Source organism: Procambarus clarkii, chromosome 43, assembly GCF_040958095.1.
Source record: "Procambarus clarkii isolate CNS0578487 chromosome 43, FALCON_Pclarkii_2.0, whole genome shotgun sequence".
NCBI lineage: Eukaryota > Metazoa > Arthropoda > Malacostraca > Decapoda > Cambaridae > Procambarus > Procambarus clarkii.
In genome coordinates this window covers 6,730,100-6,753,644 of record NC_091192.1, presented here as the reverse complement: position 1 = coordinate 6,753,644, position 23,545 = coordinate 6,730,100, and the positions used below count along the sequence as shown (strand labels likewise).

Genomic DNA, 23,545 nt, shown 5'->3' with positions numbered 1-23,545 from the left:
GCGTGTTTGGAGGAAGTACGTCATGACGACAAAAATGTTTTTGTATTTGTCGATAGCCGAGGAGCACTGGAGTCCTTAAACAGTCGAAACCCAGTCTTCATGTCTATAGTTGAGGACTGTAAGAGAAGAATAACTGAGATACAGCTGAAAGGTTATAGTGTGAAATTCATGTGGATTCCATCTCATGTTGGAATAGTGCTCAACGAGGTGGCGGATGACTTGGCCAAACGTGCCACATCAAAACCACAAGTTGACATTGAATGTGAATTCACAATGAGACAAATAAGAAGCAAAATCAGAAATATTCAGGCACAGGCGGGAGTGGAGAGGAGAGAGATAATGTATGAGAGTAGTCAAACCATGCAACACTACATGTATGTGAGTCAAAACACCCATATCACTTATGGTAAAAGGAGAAATGCTTGGAGTGACTCTGTGTACATGCGGCTCAGGCTTGGGTACAAATATTACTGGGAATATGGGTTAGATGTTCATGATAATGACACGAGGTGTAAACTATGTGGTATGTTAAGGTCTCACACCCTGGCCCATTATGTTCTTGATTGTCCGTTGATTAATGTATATAGAAACACTGAGATAAGGACTGTTCCTGAACAAATAGCCTGGATGTGTCACAACGGAAAGGTTGATGATATTCTTGAGAGATATAAGAATTTTGCACCAAGATTGTAATATTTTGTTGAATTATCTGCATGTCTCTTGCAAATTGTCTATACAGTATATGTTATACTCAAAATTCTGTCAGTTGAAATGTAACCAATCACAGGCAAGTAGGCCTCTGACGTCATGCCAGACAGAGGAGCATCAAGCATGCTCCCAGCAGCAGCAGTTATCCTCACAGGCTCAGAGTAGAAGGACCTCGGCTAGGCAGATATATACCTTGCTATCTCAGTCAATAAATATATACAGAAGCGACTACTGAGTCTACATTCTACCCGAACAAGGCAAACGAATACTGGTAGCAGCAGTGGGACCCAGAAATTTTTTTCTGGAAACAAAAGTTCAAGTACCCAGCATCGCCTCGTGTTCCAGCCGCCACCGCCACCGCCATAAGCCGCCATCCTGCCACCCACGCATCAAATATTGTGCCAGACCGGGGTCCTGCCATCAACCACTACTCCAGGCCAACGTTTCAGAAGTAAGGGTCAATATTTTCCTGTGAGAACGCTCATTCATCAGTGAGGAGGAAGGAAGCTTCCGCGCCAGCCATTTTTGAATCTCGCGCCACCACGTGGGAACCACCTGCACCCACCACCACCGCCGCCACCCAAGCTGACAGTATCTAAGCTTTGTGAGTGTTCAAGCTACTGAAATCGTGGTCAGCCATCGTCGCAAGTATCAACTGATTATTGTGGGTGTTGTACAGTAATTCAAGAGGAATTGGTGAAAAAAAAGACTACAATTGTTTGACTAGTGTCGCCACCCTGCCTCCCTCCCAAGCTCACACACCTCGCCACCAGCCCCTGCTACATCATTTTGTGTGAACTCCTGCCTCCCAATCGTGTTTCTCCACCGACATCGTCGTCGTCAGAGTTTATCTTCGCACTTCCAGCATCAACAGTGTGGGGTCCCTGAGTTTCGCGCCACCGCCGCCAGGAGCGCTGCCATCGTACCAGTTTGTAAACAAGCCCTCACATGGTCCTCTTCACACGTCTGGTCACCGTTTTTCGTTTTGGCCACTGTTATATTGCAAATCCTGCAGCTCTGAGTTAAGTAAATATGAGCTAAGATATCGTGTGCTATGATTTAATGAGGTTTAACGTAAATATATCCAAAATATCTTATGAATTAATCTTTCAGTGACTTGTTAAATATTGGAGCCGGTTTAGTACTCCAGAGGCCCACAGTTTCTCTGAGACATTTCAATATTCCCTGCATATGATTCCATTATTCATTAATTGTTACTAGTGTCATTACTGAATTCAAAGGCGAGAGAAGTAAGAAATAATTGTTTCTAGCAGTTATATACATTCCTGTGTCCAGTTTATGTGCTACATCCATATTTCTTGCATTGCCACTTGTTGTGTTGAATCTTTTTAATGAAATTTTGCAATTGCACTTCCAGTTTTTATATTCTCAATTGCTGTGCTTAGTCTGGTTTAATTAATTTACATACATCTAATTCCAGTCATTTTTTTAATGAAAGATTGCTAAATTTAGTTTACAATTGCTTGTTCTTAATTATTTTCTTGCCTAGCCCAATTTAATAATTTTATTTCTGCCATTTTTACTTTAGCCAAGTTGATATTTTTTTGTGTTTATTTTTGTGTATACTATTTCTGATGCCAGGTGCACTTAATTATAATCTGCGTTCAAATATTACTTCCACGGCTGTGACAATGCCTACCACTGTTGAAACCCCTTCAGAATCAATGGGAACAGTTGCTCGTCCCAATGGCCAGAAATCAGCTCAGGAAATGGCTATTCCTCTTTTTGCTGGGGAATCGCGTTTATTAGAATCATGGTTTAGTAAGGTTGAAGCGAAAACAGTTGCACGTTTTTCTAAGCCTACTGATGCCGAATACTTAGCAATTGCACGGTCAGCCGTGGACACAACCAAAGGTGATGCACGTTTTGTTGTTGATGAGAAAGCCATTGTTAGCCTCCAGTCTTGGCCTGAATTTAAGGATTTCTTTCGCCGTCGCTTTGTTAATAAAGGAGACCTTGACCCATATAGGTTAGTCAAGAAAATTGCCAATGCCACCATGCAGCCTGGTGAATCGTTTAATGCGTTTACTAGCCGTCTCGATCAGTATCTGTATGCCTTAGTTTCTGCTATGAATAATTCGACTTGGTTAGATAAAGACAATAATCTGTCCCCTGAGGCTATGGCCAAAATGATAGCATTTGGTACTTTAATGCATTTTGCCCCCGAGCATACAAAACCAATCGTTGAGCAACAAAATTTTGGTGTTAAACATGAAATTGGTGAAGTATTTGAGGCTATTAACAATGCCGCAGATAAACTAGCTCCCCGAAGTGCTCAACTGTTGCCACCCTCTGATGCTGTAAATGTAGTCACAAGCTCTCAGCATCCTCCCACAAATTCTCAAAACTCTTGGTCGCAGAAGCGTACCCATGCTCGTAGCCCCCAGTCAAATTCGCCGCCTCATAAAATGCCGAAACGCCATAGTCCACAACCATCCACTCCCTCATGTTGGCATTGTGGTAAGAGTAACCACCTTGCAAGGGACTGTTGGTCCGCCCCTAGATCATCACCTCCTAGACAATTCTCTCGGCCCCCTCATCAATCTAATCATTCTAGGCTTCCATATTGCACGTACCATAAACAAGTTGGTCACCACACTGCGGATTGTAGAGCTAGGCAAAGGACATCTCCACCTCGTAACTCCCATGGTCAGTCTTGGCGAGGCTCACAGCGTCCAAGACATTATCAGAACTCTCGTAATTACAACTCCCAGCCCAGCTATAATGCAACTTCAAATTATAATGCTCAGTCACAGAATGCTGGAGCTCAGAATGTTCACTCCATGTCGTCGGGAAACCCCCAAGGCCATCCGCTAACCAATTCAAGCTAGCCAATCCTAGTGCCCTCCCTGTGTATTCAGTAGCTACCCAAAATAGATTTGGACACTTGACAGAGGAGGACACTGACTCTAGACCAGTTGTAGATGTTGACGGATCCACAGTAAATTTGACACAAACAAGACACAGATATCCCAGACAACATAAGTCAAAAATAGTAACTTGTCCAGTCTCAAGTGATGGTCCCCTTGTATCAGCCATTGTACATGGTAGAGTTTTAAAAGTTTTTCTTGACTCAGGTGCAAAAATTAATATTGTCAAGCCCTCAGCTCTTAGAGACATTGAAAGTATGCACCCTACTATTTTAAAACAGTCACACATACCTTTTCTAAGTGGTATTTCAGGAAATAAAGTAAAAGTTCAGGGTGAAATTGACCTCCCACTCAAGTTCAATGATGTCACATTGTCTATAACATGTTTAGTTGTTGACATTATTCATTTTCCTGGAGACATTCTCTTAGGTCTGTACACCATGATTGATGAAAATATTGCATTGTTTCCCCATCGTTGGAACATAAGTATCAAAGACCATGTCATACCCTTGTGTAGCATGTATCGACAGGGCCACGAGTTCAACCTTCAATCAGATTATGTTAATTTTGTTGACACCCGCCTTGCAAGCGTAGGTTTGTCAGATCATTGTCGTGGTAGCATACCCGAGAAAACGGGCACTCGATTGAAGCATAGTAGTTGTGCAGTTGTTAAGGAGAATGAGTATCGGGACTTTCTGGAAGGGGACGCCCTAACGGATTCTCGTTGTCTCGCTCGCCTGGCAGCTTCCATCTCTGAAGTCAGTGGTTCCACGGCTACTGACACTGTGTTACACCCTCATTCTCTCACCAGAATAAGAGTTAAGGTTCAGGGAGTGCCTGAGTTGTCGGATGTGATTGCGGAAAGTGAAACATGTAAAGTGAATGGTACATTTGTTGAACCCTCCTGGCACACAGTGCAGGATGGTACCGTTACATTATTTATCGCAAACACTAGTAATGCCGATATCCATCTCCAGTCGGGTACCCATGTTGTAGATTTTGCCCATTACTCGTTACCGGTGCGAGTTGTGGATGATGTCTCCATGCATCATACTGTTTGTACACTCACACCAGGAGAACAGGGATCTCAGCCAGAGGTGCAAGCGCAACACCTCAGTCCTACTGATTTTCCTGACTCTGTGGCTCAGCTTTTGAAAATTTTGAACAAGAATAGAGCTGTCGTTGCTCTACCAGGAGAAAAATTAGGTCTCACTCCTCTTATTACACATAAAATTCCCCTTGAACAAGGAACTACGCCTATTTATGTACCAGCTTACCGTCTTCCCCATTCTCAGAGAGCAGAAGCAGATAGACTTGTAGAAGAAATGTTACAGAGTGATGTAATTGAATCGAGTAATTCGCCATGGAACGCTCCATTGATTCTTGTACCAAAGCGAGATGGGACTTGGAGACCTGTAATCGATTATCGCAAGCTTAACAGAGTAACAATACCTGATCGTTTCCCACTTCCAGTTCTAAATGATTTGTTGCAAAGTATTGGTCGAAACAAAGTATTCTCAACGTTAGATTTGTTGCAGGGATTCTGGCAAATCCCCCTTGATGAGGAAAGTAAACAATTGACAGCCTTTAGTACTCCCAATGGTCATTTTCATTTCAAAAGAATGCCGTTTGGTTTGCGTAGTAGTCCAATAACCTTTTCACGGCTCATGACAAATCTATTTCGTAGATTGATAGGAAGTACACTCCTAGTTTACCTTGATGATCTCATAATCATGTCGCAAGATGTTCAGACTCATTTCCAGAACCTTGAGAAAGTACTTGCAAAGCTCGCTGAAGCTAATTTAAAAATAAAGCTTGCAAAATGTTCATTTTTAAAGCAAAAGATTAATTTCCTAGGTCATACAGTTACACCTTCAGGTATTACATTGAATGAATCAAAAATTATTGCTGCCCGTGATTTTCCAACACCTCGTACCGCAGAAGCCGTAAGACAGTTCACAGGTCTTGTAGGATTTTATCGTTCATTTATTGCTGGATTCTCTATTATAGCCGCTCCGCTTTACAAGTTGCAAAGAAAAGATGAACCCTTTGTTTGGGGAGAGGCCCAGGATCAATCATTCAAAAAACTCAAAGCAGCCTTGATTTCGTCACCTGTCCTTAGGTACCCAGATTTTTCTAAACCTTTTACGTTGGTTACAGATGCTAGTGACATAGGTTTAGGTGCTGCATTACTTCAAACAGAAGGTCACAGAGATCACGCAATAGCTTATGCTAGCCGTACTTTATCTAAAGAAGAGAAAAATTATAGTGCAACAGAACGAGAAGCCTTGGCAGTTGTTTGGGCACTTAAACATTTCAAGGATACAATTTATAATTACCCAGTTCATGTTCTTACAGATCACCAACCATTAATTCCCTTGTTCAAAAACAAGAATCCAGTTGGAAAGTTTGCTAGATATTTGCTCACAATTCAAGAATTCAATCCCACATTTGGATATATTCCAGGAAAGCAAAATGTTGTAGCCGATGCGTTTTCTCGACACGTAGCTGCGATTCAGTTAAATTACCCAGCATTAGATGCTACAGTAGTAGAAACGGAACAAAGACAAGACCCCATATGGGCACCCGTCATTCAATTTTTGACTAAGCAAGACACTCGCCCGATTCATAAACCGCCAGTACCATTGAAAGAACTAGTTATGTTGGACAATTTACTGTGTAGAGTAGTAAAGCTAGGGACAGCCCCGAGGAAATGTTGTCAGTTAGTTGTTCCAGCTGTCTTGGTACCAACTGTGTTAAAAATTATCCATGATGCTCCTGCAAGTGCACATCCAGGAAAGGATCGTACACTCCAACAAGGTCGATTGAAATATTTTTGGCCAAAAATGGCTAAGGAGATTGCTCATTATGTTGACAGATGTTTAACTTGTTTACAGCACAAGGGACATGTTTCAGGACCTAATCCAATTCAGGTGTACCCAGCAACTAAAGCTCCTTAGGAACGAATATCGATGGATTTATTGACAAATTTTGCGGAAACAGAGAAAGGGAACAAACATTTGCTTGTGATGGTCGATAATTTTTCACGGTTTTGCGAACTAGTTCCTATCCCGAACAAAACAGCAGAAACCATAGCCAGCGCATTCCATGACCAAATAATTTGTAGATATAGTATGCCTAAAGTAATCCTTTCAGATAATGGTCCAGAATTCAGTAATAGTATTCTAACTAGCTTGTGTGATTTATATAACATCAAAAAATGTAGCATCATGCCTTATCATCCGGCAAGTAATGGACTAGCTGAACGTACTAACAGGAAAGTGTTAGATGCCTTGAGAGTCACGTTGAATTTTGATAACAACAATTGGGATGATTTTATACCCTTAATTCAGTGTGCTATAAATTCTTCAATTAATGTTTCTACTGGTGACACACCTCACGCTATTCTTTATGGTACAGATAAGATCCTCCCTAATGAATTGATTAACGTACCTCCTACTCCCTTATATAACGTAGATGATTTTGTTCAAGTGAAGCGTAGACAAATGCAACTAGTATTCAAGAAAATACGAGAACAACTGTCCAAAGCAACAGCCGAGTTCACTCTAGCAAGGAATGCACGAGCTAAACCCAGTAAAATAACTATTGGATCTGTAGTAATGATACTTAACCAACACAGGTCTGGTCCTATGTACAAGTTAACTAAGAAATTTTTGGGTCCATATAAGGTAATCGAGCTTATTAAAGGTAACAAATACAGACTTAAGAACTTGTTAACAGGAGAGTATATAAATGAACATTTAGACCACATGAAGTTAGCTAAAATGACTGTTGACGAGACTGATGAGGAAGATGACAATGAACTTACCCAGACAGATACTCCTACTCGGACACCACCTTCTGTGGTTGACAGACCACTTGATGCTCAGCAACCCCATACTAGCAATTATAATCTTAGATCTAGACCTCTCGTTTCAACCGTGCACTCACCACATGTCCATTGGCTAGATGTTAACGAGGATATCTCTCAAGATGATAGTTTGTCACATGAAGTTTCATCTGTTCCGGACCTTCAGTCAGAGCCAGAGTTGTATAGTGCTCTGGATGAGCTAGGTGTAGATATCCGCAGAATTTATAATTGATTGCACTCTGCAGTTATTCTGTTTGTTTTGAAAAAAAAAAAACTCATTTGCAGTATTTCTACCACATGTCTTATTATTACCATTATATATAATGTATAGTTTTTCTCAACTTTATTTGGTTATAAATTAGATGCCATTGTTAAGTCTACTACCATTTGTATTTTTACAGTGCTTGTCATAGGAGTTATTATTGTTCTAGCAACCACATTGAGGCCAGTGAATCCTGACTGCTATCACGCAGATGTTAGTCTTCTTGATCCAGGTCTTGTATATGCTTGTAAATATATTGCACATTATATATATTGTACATTGGTCTTGTAAATATATTGTATTATTTCAGAAAAAAAAAGAGAAAAAAAAAAAAAAAATCATTATCTATCTTGAAATTCAATTGTGGTTGTTAGGTCAGAACTTTGTTCCATTAATGTAATAATTGTTTAATTTTGTATGGTTTTCAAGCACATGCCATTGACACATGTTAATAATTTTGTTTAGGCAATACCTTGAGTTGTATTGTTCATATCTGATCAGTAGACATACACATGTTCTTAATACTCTGGTTTAATCAAAGAATTGTTACCATGATTTTCACCTATTATGATGAATTTTTTTTTGGTGCATATATGCCGAGTTGTTTGTATTACGCACACCTGATCTTCTTTCAATGTTTTATTATGCAAATTTCACATGTAAGCCATTATTGAATGCCACCGAGGTCCTTTCAGTATCATTGTAACTATATAGCTAGCCAGAGCTTGTCGACAAGGGACGTCGACTTGGTAGCGTGTCCGAGCGGTGTTATACTCAAAATTCTGTCAGTTGAAATGTAACCAATCACAGGCAAGTAGGCCTCTGACGTCATGCCAGACAGAGGAGCATCAAGCATGCTCCCAGCAGCAGCAGTTATCCTCACAGGCTCAGAGTAGAAGGACCTCGGCTAGGCAGATATATACCTTGCTATCTCAGTCAATAAATATATACAGAAGCGACTACTGAGTCTACATTCTACCCGAACAAGGCAAACGAATATATACCTAGGTCATAAAAGTATTTGTGTGTACGTCTGATAACATACTCCTTGTGAAGGAGGAAATGTACATGTTTACCTCTCAGAATGTTTGGCAATATGTTTATTTGTGATGTGTGTCTATGTATATATTAACACGTTGTACTGAATGGGGTGAGAATAGCTTGAGCTACCTCATCCCTTTGTGTGTATTTTACCTCAATAAACTTATTTCCATTCAATTTCAATGTCCCCCCTAACTCTTCTGTCTTCCAGCGAAGTGAGGTTTAATTCCCGTAGTCTCTCCTCGTAGCTCATACCCCTCAGCTCGGGTACTAGTCTGGTGGCAAACCTTTGAACCTTTTCCAGTTTAGTCTTATCCTTGACTAGATATGGACTCCATGCTGGGGCTGCATACTCCAGGATTGGCCTGACATATGTGGTATACAAAGTTCTGAATGATTCTTTACACAAGTTTCTGAATGCCGTTCGTATGTTGGCCAGCCTGGCATATGCCGCTGATGTTATCCGCTTGATATGTGCTGCAGGAGACAGGTCTGGCGTGATATCAACCCCCAAGTCTTTTTCCTTCTCTGACTCCTGAAGAATTTCCTCTCCCAGATGATACCTTGTATCTGGCCTCCTGCTCCCTACACCTATCTTCATTACATTACATTTGGTTGGGTTAAACTCTAACAACCATTTGTTCGACCATTCCTTCAGCTTGTCTAGGTCTTCTTGAAGCCTCAAACAGTCCTCTTCTGTTTTAATCCTTCTCATAATTTTAGCATCGTCCGCAAACATTGAGAGAAATGAATCGATACCCTCCGGGAGATCATTTACATATATCAGAAATAAGATAGGACCGAGTACAGAGCCCTGTGGGACTCCACTGGTGACTTCACGCCAATCGGAGGTCTCACCCCTCACCGTAACTCTCTGCTTCCTATTGCTTAGATACTCCCTTATCCACTGGAGCACCTTACCAGCTACACCTGCCTGTCTCTCCAGCTTATGTACCAGCCTCTTATGCGGTACTGTGTCAAAGGCTTTCCGACAATCCAAGAAAATGCAGTCCGCCCAGCCCTCTCTTTCTTGCTTAATCTGTGTCACCTGATCGTAGAATTCTATCAAGCCTGTAAGGCAAGATTTACCCTCCCTGAATCCATGTTGGCGATTTGTCACGAAGTCCCTTCTCTCCAGATGTGTTACCAGGTTTTTTCTCACGATCTTCTCCATCACCTTGCATGGTATACAAGTCAAGGACACTGGCCTGTAGTTCAGTGCCTCTTGTCTGTCGCCCTTTTTGTATATTGGGACCACATTCGCCGTCTTCCATATTTCTGGTAGGTCTCCCGTCTCTAGTGACTTACTATACACTATGGAGAGTGGCAAGCAAAGTGCCTCTGCACACTCTTTCAGTACCCATGGTGAGATCCCATCTGGACCAAGAGCCTTTCTAACATCCAGATCCAGCAGGTGTCTCTTGACCTCCTCTCTCGTAATTTCGAACTCCTCCAAGGCCGCCTGGTTTACCTCCCTTTCTCCTAGCACAGTGACCTCACCCTGTTCTATTGTGAAGACCTCCTGGAACCTCTTGTTGAGTTCCTCACACACCTCTCTATCATTCTCTGTATACCTGTCCTCGCCTGTTCTAAGTTTCAATACCTGTTCTTTCACTGTTGTTTTCCTTCTGATGTGACTGTGGAGTAGCTTTGGTTCGGTCTTGGCTTTGTTTGCTATATCATTTTCAAAATTTTTCTCTGCTTCTCTTCTCACCCTGACGTACTCATTCCTGGTTCTCTGGTATCTCTCTCTGCTTTCTGGTGTTCTGTTATTCCGGAAGTTCCTCCACGCCTTTTTGTTCAGTTTCTTCGCTTCCATACATGCCATATTATACCATGGATTCTTCTGTTGCTTCTCGGATTTTTCCCTTTGGGCCGGGATGAACCTGTTTACTGCCTCCTGACACTTTTGGGTAACATAGTCCATCATACCCTGTACAGACTTGTCTCTGAGGTCTGTGTCCCAAGGTATTTCACTTAGGAAACTTCTCATCTGTTCATAATTCCCCTTTCGGTATGCCAGCCTTTTGATTCCTAGTTCTTTTTGGGGGGAGATAAGTCCTAGTTCTACCAGGTACTCAAAGTTCAATACACTGTGGTCACTCATTCCCAAGGGTGCTTCCATCTTAACTTCCCTTATATCCCATTCATTTAGGGTAAATATCAAATCAAGCATTGCTGGTTCATCTTCTCTCATTCTTGTTGGTTCTTTGGTGTGCTGGCTTAGAAAGTTTCTTGTTGCCACGTCCAGCAGCTTAGCTCTCCATGTTTCTGGTCCTCCATGCGGGTCTCTGTTCTTCCAATCTATCTTCCCATGGTTGAAGTCTCTCATAATTAGTAGTCCAGATCCATTCCTGCTAGCAACAGAAGCTGCTCTTTCTATTATGTTAATGGTGGCCATGTTGTTTCTATCATATTCCTGTCTAGGTCTTCTGTCATTTGGTGGTGGATTATATATGACTGCGACTATAATTTTTTTCCCTCCATTTGTTACAGTACCTGCTATGTAGTCACTGAAACCTTCACAGCCCTGAATATCCATCTCCTCAAAATCCCAGCCTTTTCTTACCAGCAGAGCTACACCACCCCCACCTCTTCCTTCCCTCTCTTTCCTCATAACATAATAGTCCTGTGGGAACACTGCATTTGTTATCGTTTTCGTGATCTTTGTTTCTGTGAGGGCTATTATGTCTGGGTTTTCCTCTAGTACCAGTTCTCCAAGGTCATTTGCTTTATTTGTAATTCCATCTATGTTAGTGTACATCGCTTTGAGGCTCACTTTCTTCTGTCCCTTCTCAAATCGCCTCCTTGTTGAGTGTTCTGCTGGTGGGGGAGGGTGTTCCATGGGTGTGAGGACCTGTGAGGTGGATAACAGGGTCTCAGAGGATACTGGGATGAGGGGCGGGGGATCCAGTGAAGGGGGAGGGACAGGGAGGGTATGGGGTGAAAGGGGAGGGAGGACGGGAAGGAAAGGGGGGGAGGGAGGACTCGGGAGGAGGGGAGGGGTAGAAGGGTGGGGATTGGGTGTGGGAGGAGGGAGATTTGGCTGAACATTTGAGTGGGGGCAGGGAGGGTTTGGGGTAGGGGGTTTTCTATGCAGAGGAGGGAGGCGGGGTTGTCCTCCCTTCTGGTGTTACTGGGTAGCTGGTTGTGGGTTCCCCCCTCGCCTCTGGGGGTGTTGTGTTGGGAGCTGTGACTTCCTGGTTTTCCCCTCTCGCCCTGCGCCTCTTCCTTGCTTCTGCCGCCACGGCTCTCTCCTCCCTTGTCATGTCTCTCTGGAGGAATACATTTCTTAATTTTCCCACGTTTTTCAGGGAGCTCTTCCTTGATAGGATCTTCTCCTTTGTGTTCTCGTTTGCAAACACTATCTTTATCATTCGGTCTCGGTCTTTGTTGTACCGGCCTAGCCTGAAAACCTTCTCAATGCTATGCTCAGCCCCTTCCATGTCTAGTGCCTTTAGTACTTCATTCACTGCTGCTTTGTCCTTGTCATTCCACTCTGTCCTATTAGATCCTTCCTGCTCCTTAATACCCACAGCAACCACTGATCTGTTCCTTTCCAGCAGTTGGCTAGTGTATGGTGGCCACTATGCTGTTTGGGCACCATATCAGCTTAGTTGTACAGTTATGGTGAATAAAACATGTAGATACTTATATATAATGTGTGTGCATATAGTGTAATAACACAACAAATAGTATGGTTGAAGGAGAAATGTTATTGTGTTTGGCCTTGAACGAGTGAGGGAGGGGAGGGTGCGTTAGTCAACTCTGTGTGGTGACTTCTGTTATTGCCTGAACTCACCATACCAGCTTAGATGAACAAATATGGTGAACAAAATGTGTAGATACTTATATATATAATGTCTGTATATAGTGAATAAAAGCAAGAACAGTATGGTGGGGGAGATTGTTGGTAAGTGAGGTAAGGTGAGGAAGGGAGTGGCAGCCAGTGGCTGGCTGGTGTGTAGTGGCCACTTCTCGTTGCTTTTTGACTCACCATACCAAATTAGTGGTTCGGTATGGTGACCAAAACATGCAGATACTTATATATAACCTGTGTATATAGTGTAATAACAGCAAAACTATTTTTCATTGTTTTATGAACATTAAAATTAAATCACTAATATGCACACCATAATTTTGAGTATAGCAATGGTTCACACATTTTATTATATAAATATATCACACTACTCGCTATTGAATAATATTACTGCAAAAAACTAAGAAAAAATCAAAGACATAGAAATAATTAGGTAATAACATCTTTGTGGCAACTCGCACCTGACAGCTCAGGCAGAGCAGACCGCCTCCGACGCTTAATCTGTCAATGCCTCTTTTTTTTTGCCAGACTTCCCCGCCCTATTGCGGCCAAAATATATCACCTACGATTTTTTTATTCTTTTTCTCGTGATCAGGGAACACAAATGAACACTTATATAAGACAAAATAATTTTTTGGAATTTTTTTTGTTCGCCTGAGGTGTTGCAGGCCAAAAAGCCCTTAGCGGTTTAACCACCGTGCTGCGCAGAGTTTACTGTGAAATTTCCCCTTGCGGATGTAATCAAGTGTTCCCAAAAAATTCTTTTTTCATCGTAAAATGATAAATTCCCTTCCCAAAATATGTCTATGTAAAAATAAATACCAAATTCCACCTACTTTGACTGTGGGGACGTGGACAAGATGCGCTGTGACGTCATCAGCGCCTGGACGCCCGTGTGTGACTCGTCCAGACACGGTCGCGCGGGCCATTCAAGCACCGGGTGTTGCCACAAATATATTTTCAATTATTTGTTCTATCTATTTCCAATGCGGTTTTATTTGTGTTTTTTATCGTATATGATGCATATTTGTGCCCTTTACAATATGTATACAGCAGAACGTTTATAATGTTCCATGGAACTGTGATACATGTGTCAGTACTGGTAATGTGGACACATTACCCTTATAATATGTACCCTTGTAATATGTCGCAATATTACTTGTTAAAAATTCACTAAAATTACAATATGTACAGTTTCACACACTATTTACAAAATAACACACTGTATTACACACTCATTATTTCGATAGTGAGTAATAATCAACGAAGTAGTCTATGGTGCACAGAGCGACTTCACTCTTGTTGCACCAGGTACAGATAAATTTTCGTTTCCTGTTTCTTCATTCTGTGTGCTTGTAAATAACGCACTCACATACACCCTTGGCTTTAGTACTTGTAGGTTGTATGTAGCCAAGCTTGTAAAGCATAAGGTAGTATTGAAAAGATTATAGGAAAAGATCAATTTGTAAGGTAGTCTTGAAAAGATCACTTCGTATGGTGCCACACAGGAAGAGATTCAGCTTGCCTCAAAGAGTGTCCGTCAGTCAGAAAGAGATTCAGCTAGCCTCAAAGAGTGTCCATTAGTCAGGAAGAGATTCAGGTATTCTTGAAAATACTGTATCTATGGAAAACACCACCATGGAAGCCGCTAACACTGTTCATCTATGCTACTTGTATCAGATGCATTATCACTAAATGTAGAAAACTATTCATCTATATCATCTAAATAAATTGGAAATAGCATAGGATTGCAAGGGTGTAGCTCAGAGCTACAACTGGATACGTTCACTGTATCGTCCTCGTAGGTGCTGTATCACTTGCATCCGACCTTTGTGTTAGGTCCTTATTGCACCTAGCTTCACCAATATTATGACCCTTATGTTCTTCAAACAATAAGGTTTGAATTTCACTGACAGAGCATTATCTTTTCGACACCACATCGGACAAGTGTTTGGGAGCCAAAGATGCGTGCGCCACCCATGGTTGCTCACTCAGCACTAACCCAGCCAGTAGCCCTAGGGCATTCTGGGAATTTTTTCCAAGATAGCTGCCTCTCACTGGAGGTCCTAAGAGTTAATTTAGTACAAACAGCCTCTCAAATATTTAGAATCGGTACGGGAAAATCAAAAAGAGTTTTCTTGGTTGGCGCAGTTTCCCGCCGATCAAGAATACTTGGTTGGCGCAGTTAAGTGGTTAAGGGTTAACAGTGATAAGTTCCAGGTACTCAGGTACGTTAAAAATGAGGACCTTAAACATAATACTGGGTACAAAACACATCAAATGTGCCCATAGTAGAAAAACGGCATGCAAAGGATTTGGGAATAATGATATCTAACGACCTAATGTTTAGCGAGCATAACCAAGCAAATATTGCGTCAGCCAGAAAAATGATTGGAAGGATTACAAGAACTTTCAAATCCGGGGATCCTATCACAATGGTTGTATTATACAGTGGTACCTCGGTTTACGAATGCCCCTCTTTACAAACTTTTCAGGTTACAAGCCCGATTTCTTTGGAAAATTTGAATCTGGTTACGAACTTTACCTCGGGATACGAGTTTGTTGATACGCGTATGGCCGACCTAGCGCGTGGTGGCACGGCGATCGCGCCTCAGTTTCCTAATGCCTCCTGCCTAGTGACTACCCCGGCTGAATTCTTTGCAAGGATTTACAGTACTCTTTTTGGATTTTTGGCTATTTGAACATAAAAGTTGTTATTATATATCTTGCCATGGGCCCCAAGAAAGCCAGGGGTAAGGTTCATGGCAAGAAAACACATGTGAGAATGACCATAGAGAAAAAACAAGAGATCATTCGTAAACATGAAAATGGTACATGTGTTGCTGAACTAGCTAGACAGTATAATAAATCTTCAGGAGAGGAGGAGGCGGTGGCAGAAGGGAATGTCCCTTCCTTATTAAGAAATTGTGTGCAGTATAGGAAGAACTGCAAAGTTATGCTGTTAAGAATCACCCAGATAAAGCTTTAGCAGGCTGTTGCATTGATCTTATTAATGAAAATGTGATGTCTCACTACAGACAAGTGTTACAAGGAAGGGAAAAACAATCTTCAAGGAAAAAAATGAGAAAATCATGCAGTGAGCCAGAAGCAGGTCCTAGTGGTATGCAGGCAAAACATGCCAGTGTGTTCCCCAGAGAAGTCATCGCTGCCTGATGTTATAATGGAAGAGGACTCCTCTTCCAAACAGTAACACCTCTCCTCCCACCCCTCCTCACTGTCTTCCATTCACCAACAAGAGTCATCAGTAAAGGTAAGTAATAACTTGTACATACTTTTGTAGTGAAGATTTGGGTGAATTAGGTATAAAATTTACTTTGAAGTGAATTTTTTTGAGAGTCAGGAATGGATTAATACATTTCCCATTATTTCTTATGGGGAAATTCGCTTCGGTTTACAAATTTTCGGGTTACGAACCGTCTCCAGAAACGGATTAAATTTGTAAACCGAGGTGCCCCTACAAATCACTTGTACCGTCCCGTCTTGAGTACTGCTCAGTACTCGCTTTCCCCTTCAGAGCAGGAGAGACTGCTGAAATAGAGGGGGATACAAAGAACATATATGGCATAGATGCACTTTTCACTTTTTGAAAGTGATTAGGAATCAAATTTCTAGTTTTATGGAAAATAATGAGCTACACAACCCAGGACAACATGGATTTAGAGAGCAGATCCTGTCTGTCACAGTTACTCAACCACTATGAAAAAAAAATAGGCCAGACCAGACCAGGCCAGGCATACACTGCTAGTTTGACCCACACATCCCTAACCTCGCTGCAGGCTTTCAGTATCATGGAATAGATTGTTTCATATCTACAATGAGTATGTAATTGTTGATATGAAACAATGTACTATATACAGTACTCAGATACATCCAGCAAATAATAAAATTAACCCTTTTGTTGCGCAAGACATCATATGATGCGTTGAGTGACTTGCAGTAAATTGCGCTCGGCATCATATGATGTTTTGGAGTACTGTGCAAGATTTAAACGGCCCGCGGTACATGGGGTTCACCACACCTTCATCAGGGCTCTTGTAAACAGACGCCATTTAAAAAAAATCGTAGGCCAAATTCCTGGGTGTGAGGGGCCTCAGTATTGAGTGAATAACCAAGCCTGACGCACGCAGCATGAGCTCACAGCACTGCTGTTCTGCTTGTGACCACGGCATTGCCTGAAAATGCTAAAATATACATGTTCTTGCTATTATTTAGCAATGATATTATTACAGAAGCTCCCTGTGATAAAACTGATCAGGGTTCTGATAATAGCAGGATTGTGGTGATATTTAGCGCTATGCTCCATGGAGGGAGGAGTAATGCTGTGGGAAGGAGGGTGGTGGCGTCATCTTCTGACTGTGTGACCACTTTTCATTGACTGCACTCACTATACCAGCTTAGTGGTTCGCTATGGTGAACACAAACGTACATACTTATATATAACGTGTGTATAGAGGGTATAAACAGCAATACGAATAGGTTAGGACCCGCCATTTTGGCGAGGGAGGTGCATCGTCTGCACGACTTATCATGTTGTTTACTGGTGACCACTATGGTCTTTGGGCACCATACCAGTTTACTTGTACAAGTATGGTGAATAAAATAGGTAGATACTTATATATAATGTGTGTATATAGCGTAATAACACCACAAACAGTATTGTTGGAGGAGAAATATTAGTGTCTGGCCTTGAGGGCGGCCACCACCAGCTGACTGTGTGAGTAGCTACGTCATTGTGCCTTTACTCACCATACAAGCTTAGATGTACAGTTATGGTGAACAAAACATGTAAATACTTATATATAACGTCTGTATATAAAAGTAAAAACAGTGTGGTGGGAGGAGAATGGTGGCAAGTCAGGTGAGGTGAGGGAGGGAGGGAGTGGCAGCCAGTGGCGGGCTGCCACTGGCTGCCACTGCCACTGTCACTCAGCATACCAACTTAGTGGTTCGTTATGAACACGAATGTAGATACTTATATACAGCGTCTGTATATAGTGAATAAAAGCAAAAACAGTATTGTGGGAGGAGAATGTGGGTGAGTCAGGTGACTTGAGGGAGGAAGTATCAGCCAGTGGCGGCCCACCACTGCCACTCAGCATGCCAACTTAGTGGTTCGTTATGGTGAACACGAATGTAGATACTTATATATAACGTCTGTATATAGTGAATAAAAGCAAAAACAGTATGGTGGGAGGAGAATGTCGGCAAGTGAGGTGTTGAGGGAGTGAGTGGCTGGCTAGTGTGTGGCGGTCACTCCTCGTTACTTTTTGACTCATAATAGCAACTTGTGGTTCGTTATGGTGAACAAAACATGCAGATACTTATATATAACCTGTGCTTAACGCGTAATAACCGACAAAGTATTTGTTCACTGTTTGATGAACATAATTGAATCAACAATATGCACACCATATTTTTTAGTACAGTGATGATTCACTCATTTTATTATATAAATATATCACACTACACACTATTGAATAATATTACAGCAAAAAAACTACGAAAAATCAATCAGAGACATTGAAAAAATTAGGTAATTATCTCTTTGTGGCAACTCTGGCCTGACAGCTGGCGAGCAACAGACCGTCTGGGACTCACGCTGAGTCAGCGCCTATAATTTGCCAGACTTCCCCACCCTATAGCGGGCAATATATGCCACTTATGATTTTTGTATTATTTTTCCCATGATCAGTGAACACAAATTAACAGGTTTAGATTTTTTTTTTTTTTTTTTTTTTTTTGGTATGCGCCTGTGGGTGACACATGCTAAATAGCCAGGCGCCATTTAAGGGTTAAATAAAAAAGTTTATTAATATGAATAAAGATATACTGTACAAAGTAATGTGCATACAAGTACAGTACTGTAACCCCGCGATTATCCGGGATTCGAACATCCGAAAAACGCCCTTATACGGCCAAAATCGTGAACGGATAAAGTTATCACAATATCCGGCCAAAATAGCCACAGGGACCGGATTAAAGCAGGTTTTCTGTAGAAATTATACTATCCGGTCAGTCCCCCTGATAATCGTGCCTTTGTCCGTATATGAAAACATGAGGCGGGCCATACGGTATTAATCCCGTCTTCCCTGAGACTCGAGGCGCATGGTGTAGGTGGGGGTGGGGTGGGTGGGTGGTGTTGGGAGGGTGGGAGGGGTGCGTCAGGAGGGACTACCTGGGTACAGGAATTACCATTAATTTTAGAACAATTAATCATAGCCAAAAACAAATAAAATAACTACTAGTAATTATGTAATAACAAATAAATAAGTTTCCTAAAAGCATTGTGCACAGGCTGAAGTTTCCTTCAAAAATATTGTGAATTTTTTTCCTCCTGCAGGCCTACGTAACGCTATGGCTGCCCCAAGTGGACCTGTCCAACACTGGTCAACCCATGTTCGTCCGTCCCTCGTGTTATACACAGTGCTGCGCAATTAGTGAAATATTTTTTTAAATAACTTTTTTATTTTCATAGTAACTTTGAACATTTTTGGCCAAGACTATGTCTGGTAGCAGCATCAATCATTCTGGAGGTGTTAAGAGGAAGAAAGTTGTCCTAACAATAAAAGACAAGTCACAGTTATACACCTCAACCAGTGGGGCCTCACAGTGTTGCGCCATAAGTGAAATATTTTTTTAAATAACTTTAATTTTCATAGTAATTTTGAACATTTTTGGCCAAGACTATGTCTGGTAGCAGCATCAATCGTTCTGGAAGTGTTAAGAGGAAGAAGATTGTCCTAGCAATTAAAGACAAGTTACGTGTTGTTCAAACAGTGAGGCGTCACAGGCAGCCAAGTGCCTTCAACAAGTGAGGCGCCACAGGCAAGCCAAGCTCCTTCAACAAGTGAGGCATTATAGGCAAACCAAGCGCTTTCAACAAGTGACGCGCCACAGGCAAGCCAAGCGCTTTCAACAAGTGAGGCGCAAGCAAGCGCCTTTAACAAGTGAGGCGTCACAGGTAAGCCAAGCGCCTTCAACAAGTGAGGGCATGCAAGCGCTTCAACAAGTGAGGTGCAAGCAAGCACCTTCAACAAGTGAGGCCTCACAGGCAACCCAAATGCCCTCAACCAGTGAGGCTTCAGCAGCTGGCAGTCAAAACTAACTTAGCTTAATGAACTGTACAGTAATTTTAAGTGTTAATTTTAGTGTTGTGTTAGTATAGGTTACGTAAATTGTTAAGAATTTTTAACTTCAAGATGTGTGGCATCAATCAAGAAGACGAACACCAACAAGGTAAGTTGAGGTTTCTAGTTGAATATTTAATAATTGTATGTGGCAAGGCAATTCAAATTATGTTGTTTGTAGTATAAAAATAGTTGGAAATGGTCACTTTTGGACTCGTAGGTGAAAAAGTACCATTATCCGAAAAATGTGATAATCCGGCTGGGGGTCCTTCCCATATAGTCCGGATGATCGAGTGGAGACAGTATTAATAAGTACAAATATTGATGGGTAGAGGATAGCTGCCATAACCTCCTTCCTAATACTGTACAAACCACTCACCAGTGACATCACCATTTATTATGAATACAGTGACACCTTGACTTACGATTGCCCTGACTTATGATAATTTCAAGTTACGATATAAATTTAACACTATCGGTAACTTTGGACCGGACTCGCGTCCATTATTTTTCTCCCGAGTCCTAACTTTGGACCGGACTTGCGTCCACTACAAAAAATATTTGTATAAAATTCATTTTTTATCCAATCGACCTCGGGATAGTATCAAAATAAGCTCCTTTAGATTGCGCACAATTTGATACCAAAATGAAAGATATAACATGAAACTTGATGTCCAAACACTTGAAAGATTTTAAATAGGCTTTTGGTCAAAATATTAAAATATTTGTTAAAATTCTATTTATTATTATCTTGGGACTAGTTTTAAAATGTGCGCCTTTACGTCGCGAACAATTTGATACCAAAATGAAAGATGTAACACAAAAATTTATGTCAGAATACTGGAAAGATATAAATAATTTTGTGATGATGAGCGTCCAGAATTAAAATATTTGTTAAAATTCCAGTTATTGCTCTATTATTATGGGACTAGTTTTAAAATGCGCGCCTTTTTTTTGCGAACAATTTGATACCAAAATGAAAGATGTAACACGAAATTTGATGTTATCAAATTGAACTAGTATACACATGAGGTTGCAGTGTACAAATTGGTGCTCGTTCATGGGTAACTTTAGGCTTTTCTGCGGGAAGGCACTCCAGGCTTTTGTACATTATATTCATACACATCTGTAGGGAATTTAATTGCGAACACAATGATACCAAAACGAGCGACGTAGCACGAGAATTAAGGTGAGAAAAATGGAACGAGTATGCACATGTTACTGATTTTGTGCGCTCATGGGTAACTTTTGCCGACTTTAGGCTTTGCTGTTGGGAGCCACACCAGGCTTTTGGACATTATATTTATACACACCTGTAGGGAATTTAATTGCAAACACAATGATACCAAAACGAGCGACATAGTACGAGAATTAAGGTGAGAAAGCTGAAACGAGTATACACATTTAGGTGTCACCGCGCACTTACCCGCACGCTCGCCTGCACGCTCGGTGCATGACCCCTAAGTTGACCACACGCCTGCCCGGTGCGCGATAGTGTTAACACTTTTGCCCGGGCATGACGCAGCATTGCGTCATCCGTTTACTGTCGGTAATGCCGGGCATGACGCGGCATTGCGTCATCCACTTTAAATAATCGCCAAAAATCGGGTTTTTATCCGATTTTTTGGGGACTGGTTTTAAAATGCGCGCCGATGTCTTCCCATTTTCTTTGTTGCGCATTGTGGCCCGCAAGCGGCGTGGCACACGCCGTCGGCCCATTGTTTTCGCTCCACTGTTGTGACCGGTGTCGCCTTCCCTCGCGTCTCAAACGTGATACCTGGTTGATACCTGGTTGATGGGGTTCTGGGAGTTCTTCTACTCCCCAAGCCCGGCCCGAGGCCAGGCTCAACTTGTGAGAGTTTGGTCCACCAGGCTGTTGCTTGGAGTGGCCCGCAGGACCACGTACCCACCACAGCCCGGCTGATCCGGAACTTCTCTTAGAAAACCGTCCAGTTTTCTCTTGAAGATGTCCACGGTTGTTCCGGCAATATTTCTTATAGTCGCTGGGAGGACGTTGAACAACCGCGGACCTCTGATGTTTATACAGTGCTCTCTGATTGTGCCTATGGCACCTCTGCTCTTCACTGGTTCAATCTTGCATTTTCTTCCATATCGTTCACTCCAGTACGTTGTTATTTTACTGTGTAGATTTGGGACCTGACCCTCCAGTATTTTCCATGTGTATATTATTTGGTATCTCTCTCGTCTCCTTTCTAGAGAGTACATTTGGAGAGCTTTGAGACGATCCCAATAATTTAGGTGTTTTATCTCGTCTATGCGTGCCGTATATGTTCTCTGTATTCCCTCTATTTCAGCAATCTCTCCTGCTCTGAAGGGGGAAGTGAGTACTGAGCAGTACTCGAGACGGGACAACGCAAGTGACTTGAAGAGTACAACCATTGTGATGGGATCCCTGGATTTGAAAGTTCTCGTAATCCATCCGATCATTTTTCTGGCTGACGCGATATTTGCTTGGTTATGCTTCCTAAACGTTAGATCGTCGGACATCATTATTCCCAAATCCTTAACATGCTGTTTTTCTAACGTGTGAACATTTCGGCTATTTTCCGTGGCTATATTTCTTACTGCAGCTTTAGAAACTATCTACGCTTACTCCACGATGGATAGTGATCATGAACAAGGCCCTTCCAGGAAGTAAATTGCGAAAGAAAGGCATGAAAAGCAGAAGCTGAGTAGTGTACAGGAGAAGTACAAGCATGTGAGACTACTCCCTCTAAGTTTCAGGCTGTATTTGACGATTTGTCTGGGTCATCTAGTGAGGAAACTGATGTCGGTATTGATACTGATGCAAGTAGTGAACATTTAGAAACAGAGACGGCCGATGAGGATTTTGCTAGTGATGAAAGTGAGGAAAGTGAGGAGTCTGAAGTCGAGACTGCCACTCGTGCACGGCGCGGTACTGGAGCTCGTACCAGAGACAGACGTACCACACGTACCCCAGCACCAACAGATTCTGATGATGGATGGTGTAGTGACAATACTGCACCCTTTGTGGACAATTTTACAGGTACACCAGGCTTGACTGTTCCTGTACCTACCACTGTTCTTGGTTTCATTCAACTCTTTCTGACTCAAAAATTGCTGAAATATATTGCCTATGAAACTAATTTATATGCTTCCCAAAGTAAGGCAGGTACTGGGCAAAGGACAAAGCACAGATGGCAACCAGTGACAGTGAAAGAAATTGCTAGATATTTGGGACTGACGATCTTGATGGGTATTTGCCCGTTGCCAAGACTTGGAATGTATTGGCAAACAGGCAGATTCTGGCACATACCTTGTGTCAACACCTTTATGACTGGTAAGCGATTTGAGATGATTGCTACATATTTCCATGTTTATAACAATAAGGCCATACCACCAGGCCAAGGAGTTGACAAACTTATCAAAGTTCGCTCACTCATGCAATATCTCCTGAATAGATTCAAGAGAATATACATTCCCAATAAAAATTTGAGTTTGGATGAAGGGACAATGCCATGGCATGGCCGTCTATCTTTCAAGACCTATAATCCCAATAAACCAGATAAATACGGAATAAAGCTCTACATGCTAGCTGAAGCCACCAGTGGCTACATTTATGATTTTTAAATCTATTCAGGAGTTAGGAAAATGACGATTGACACAGTTATGGCCTTGATTGAACCACTGAAGGATAAAGGTTACCATTTATATATGGACAACTATTACAATTCGGTCAGATTGAGTGAGGCACTGCTTCAAGTAGGGGTATACACCTGTGGTACCCTCAGACTGCAGCGTGGTGCACCTAAATCCCTTCAG

General features: G+C 41.9%; 2 protein-coding genes across 5 annotated transcripts in view; one reads left to right on the top strand and one right to left on the bottom strand.

The window, feature by feature from the left end:
• The window catches only part of LOC123755734 (uncharacterized), a 318,192-nt gene that overhangs the window by 274,804 nt on the left and 19,843 nt on the right, over positions 1-23,545 (bottom strand). The window lies entirely within an intron of this gene.
• LOC138350074 (piggyBac transposable element-derived protein 4-like) lies at positions 15,325-23,353 on the top strand. Its single transcript, XM_069300356.1, has 2 exons — positions 15,325-15,498; positions 22,487-23,353. The coding sequence occupies exons 1-2, from the start codon at positions 15,325-15,327 to the stop codon at positions 23,351-23,353; spliced, it is 1,041 nt and encodes a 346-aa protein (XP_069156457.1).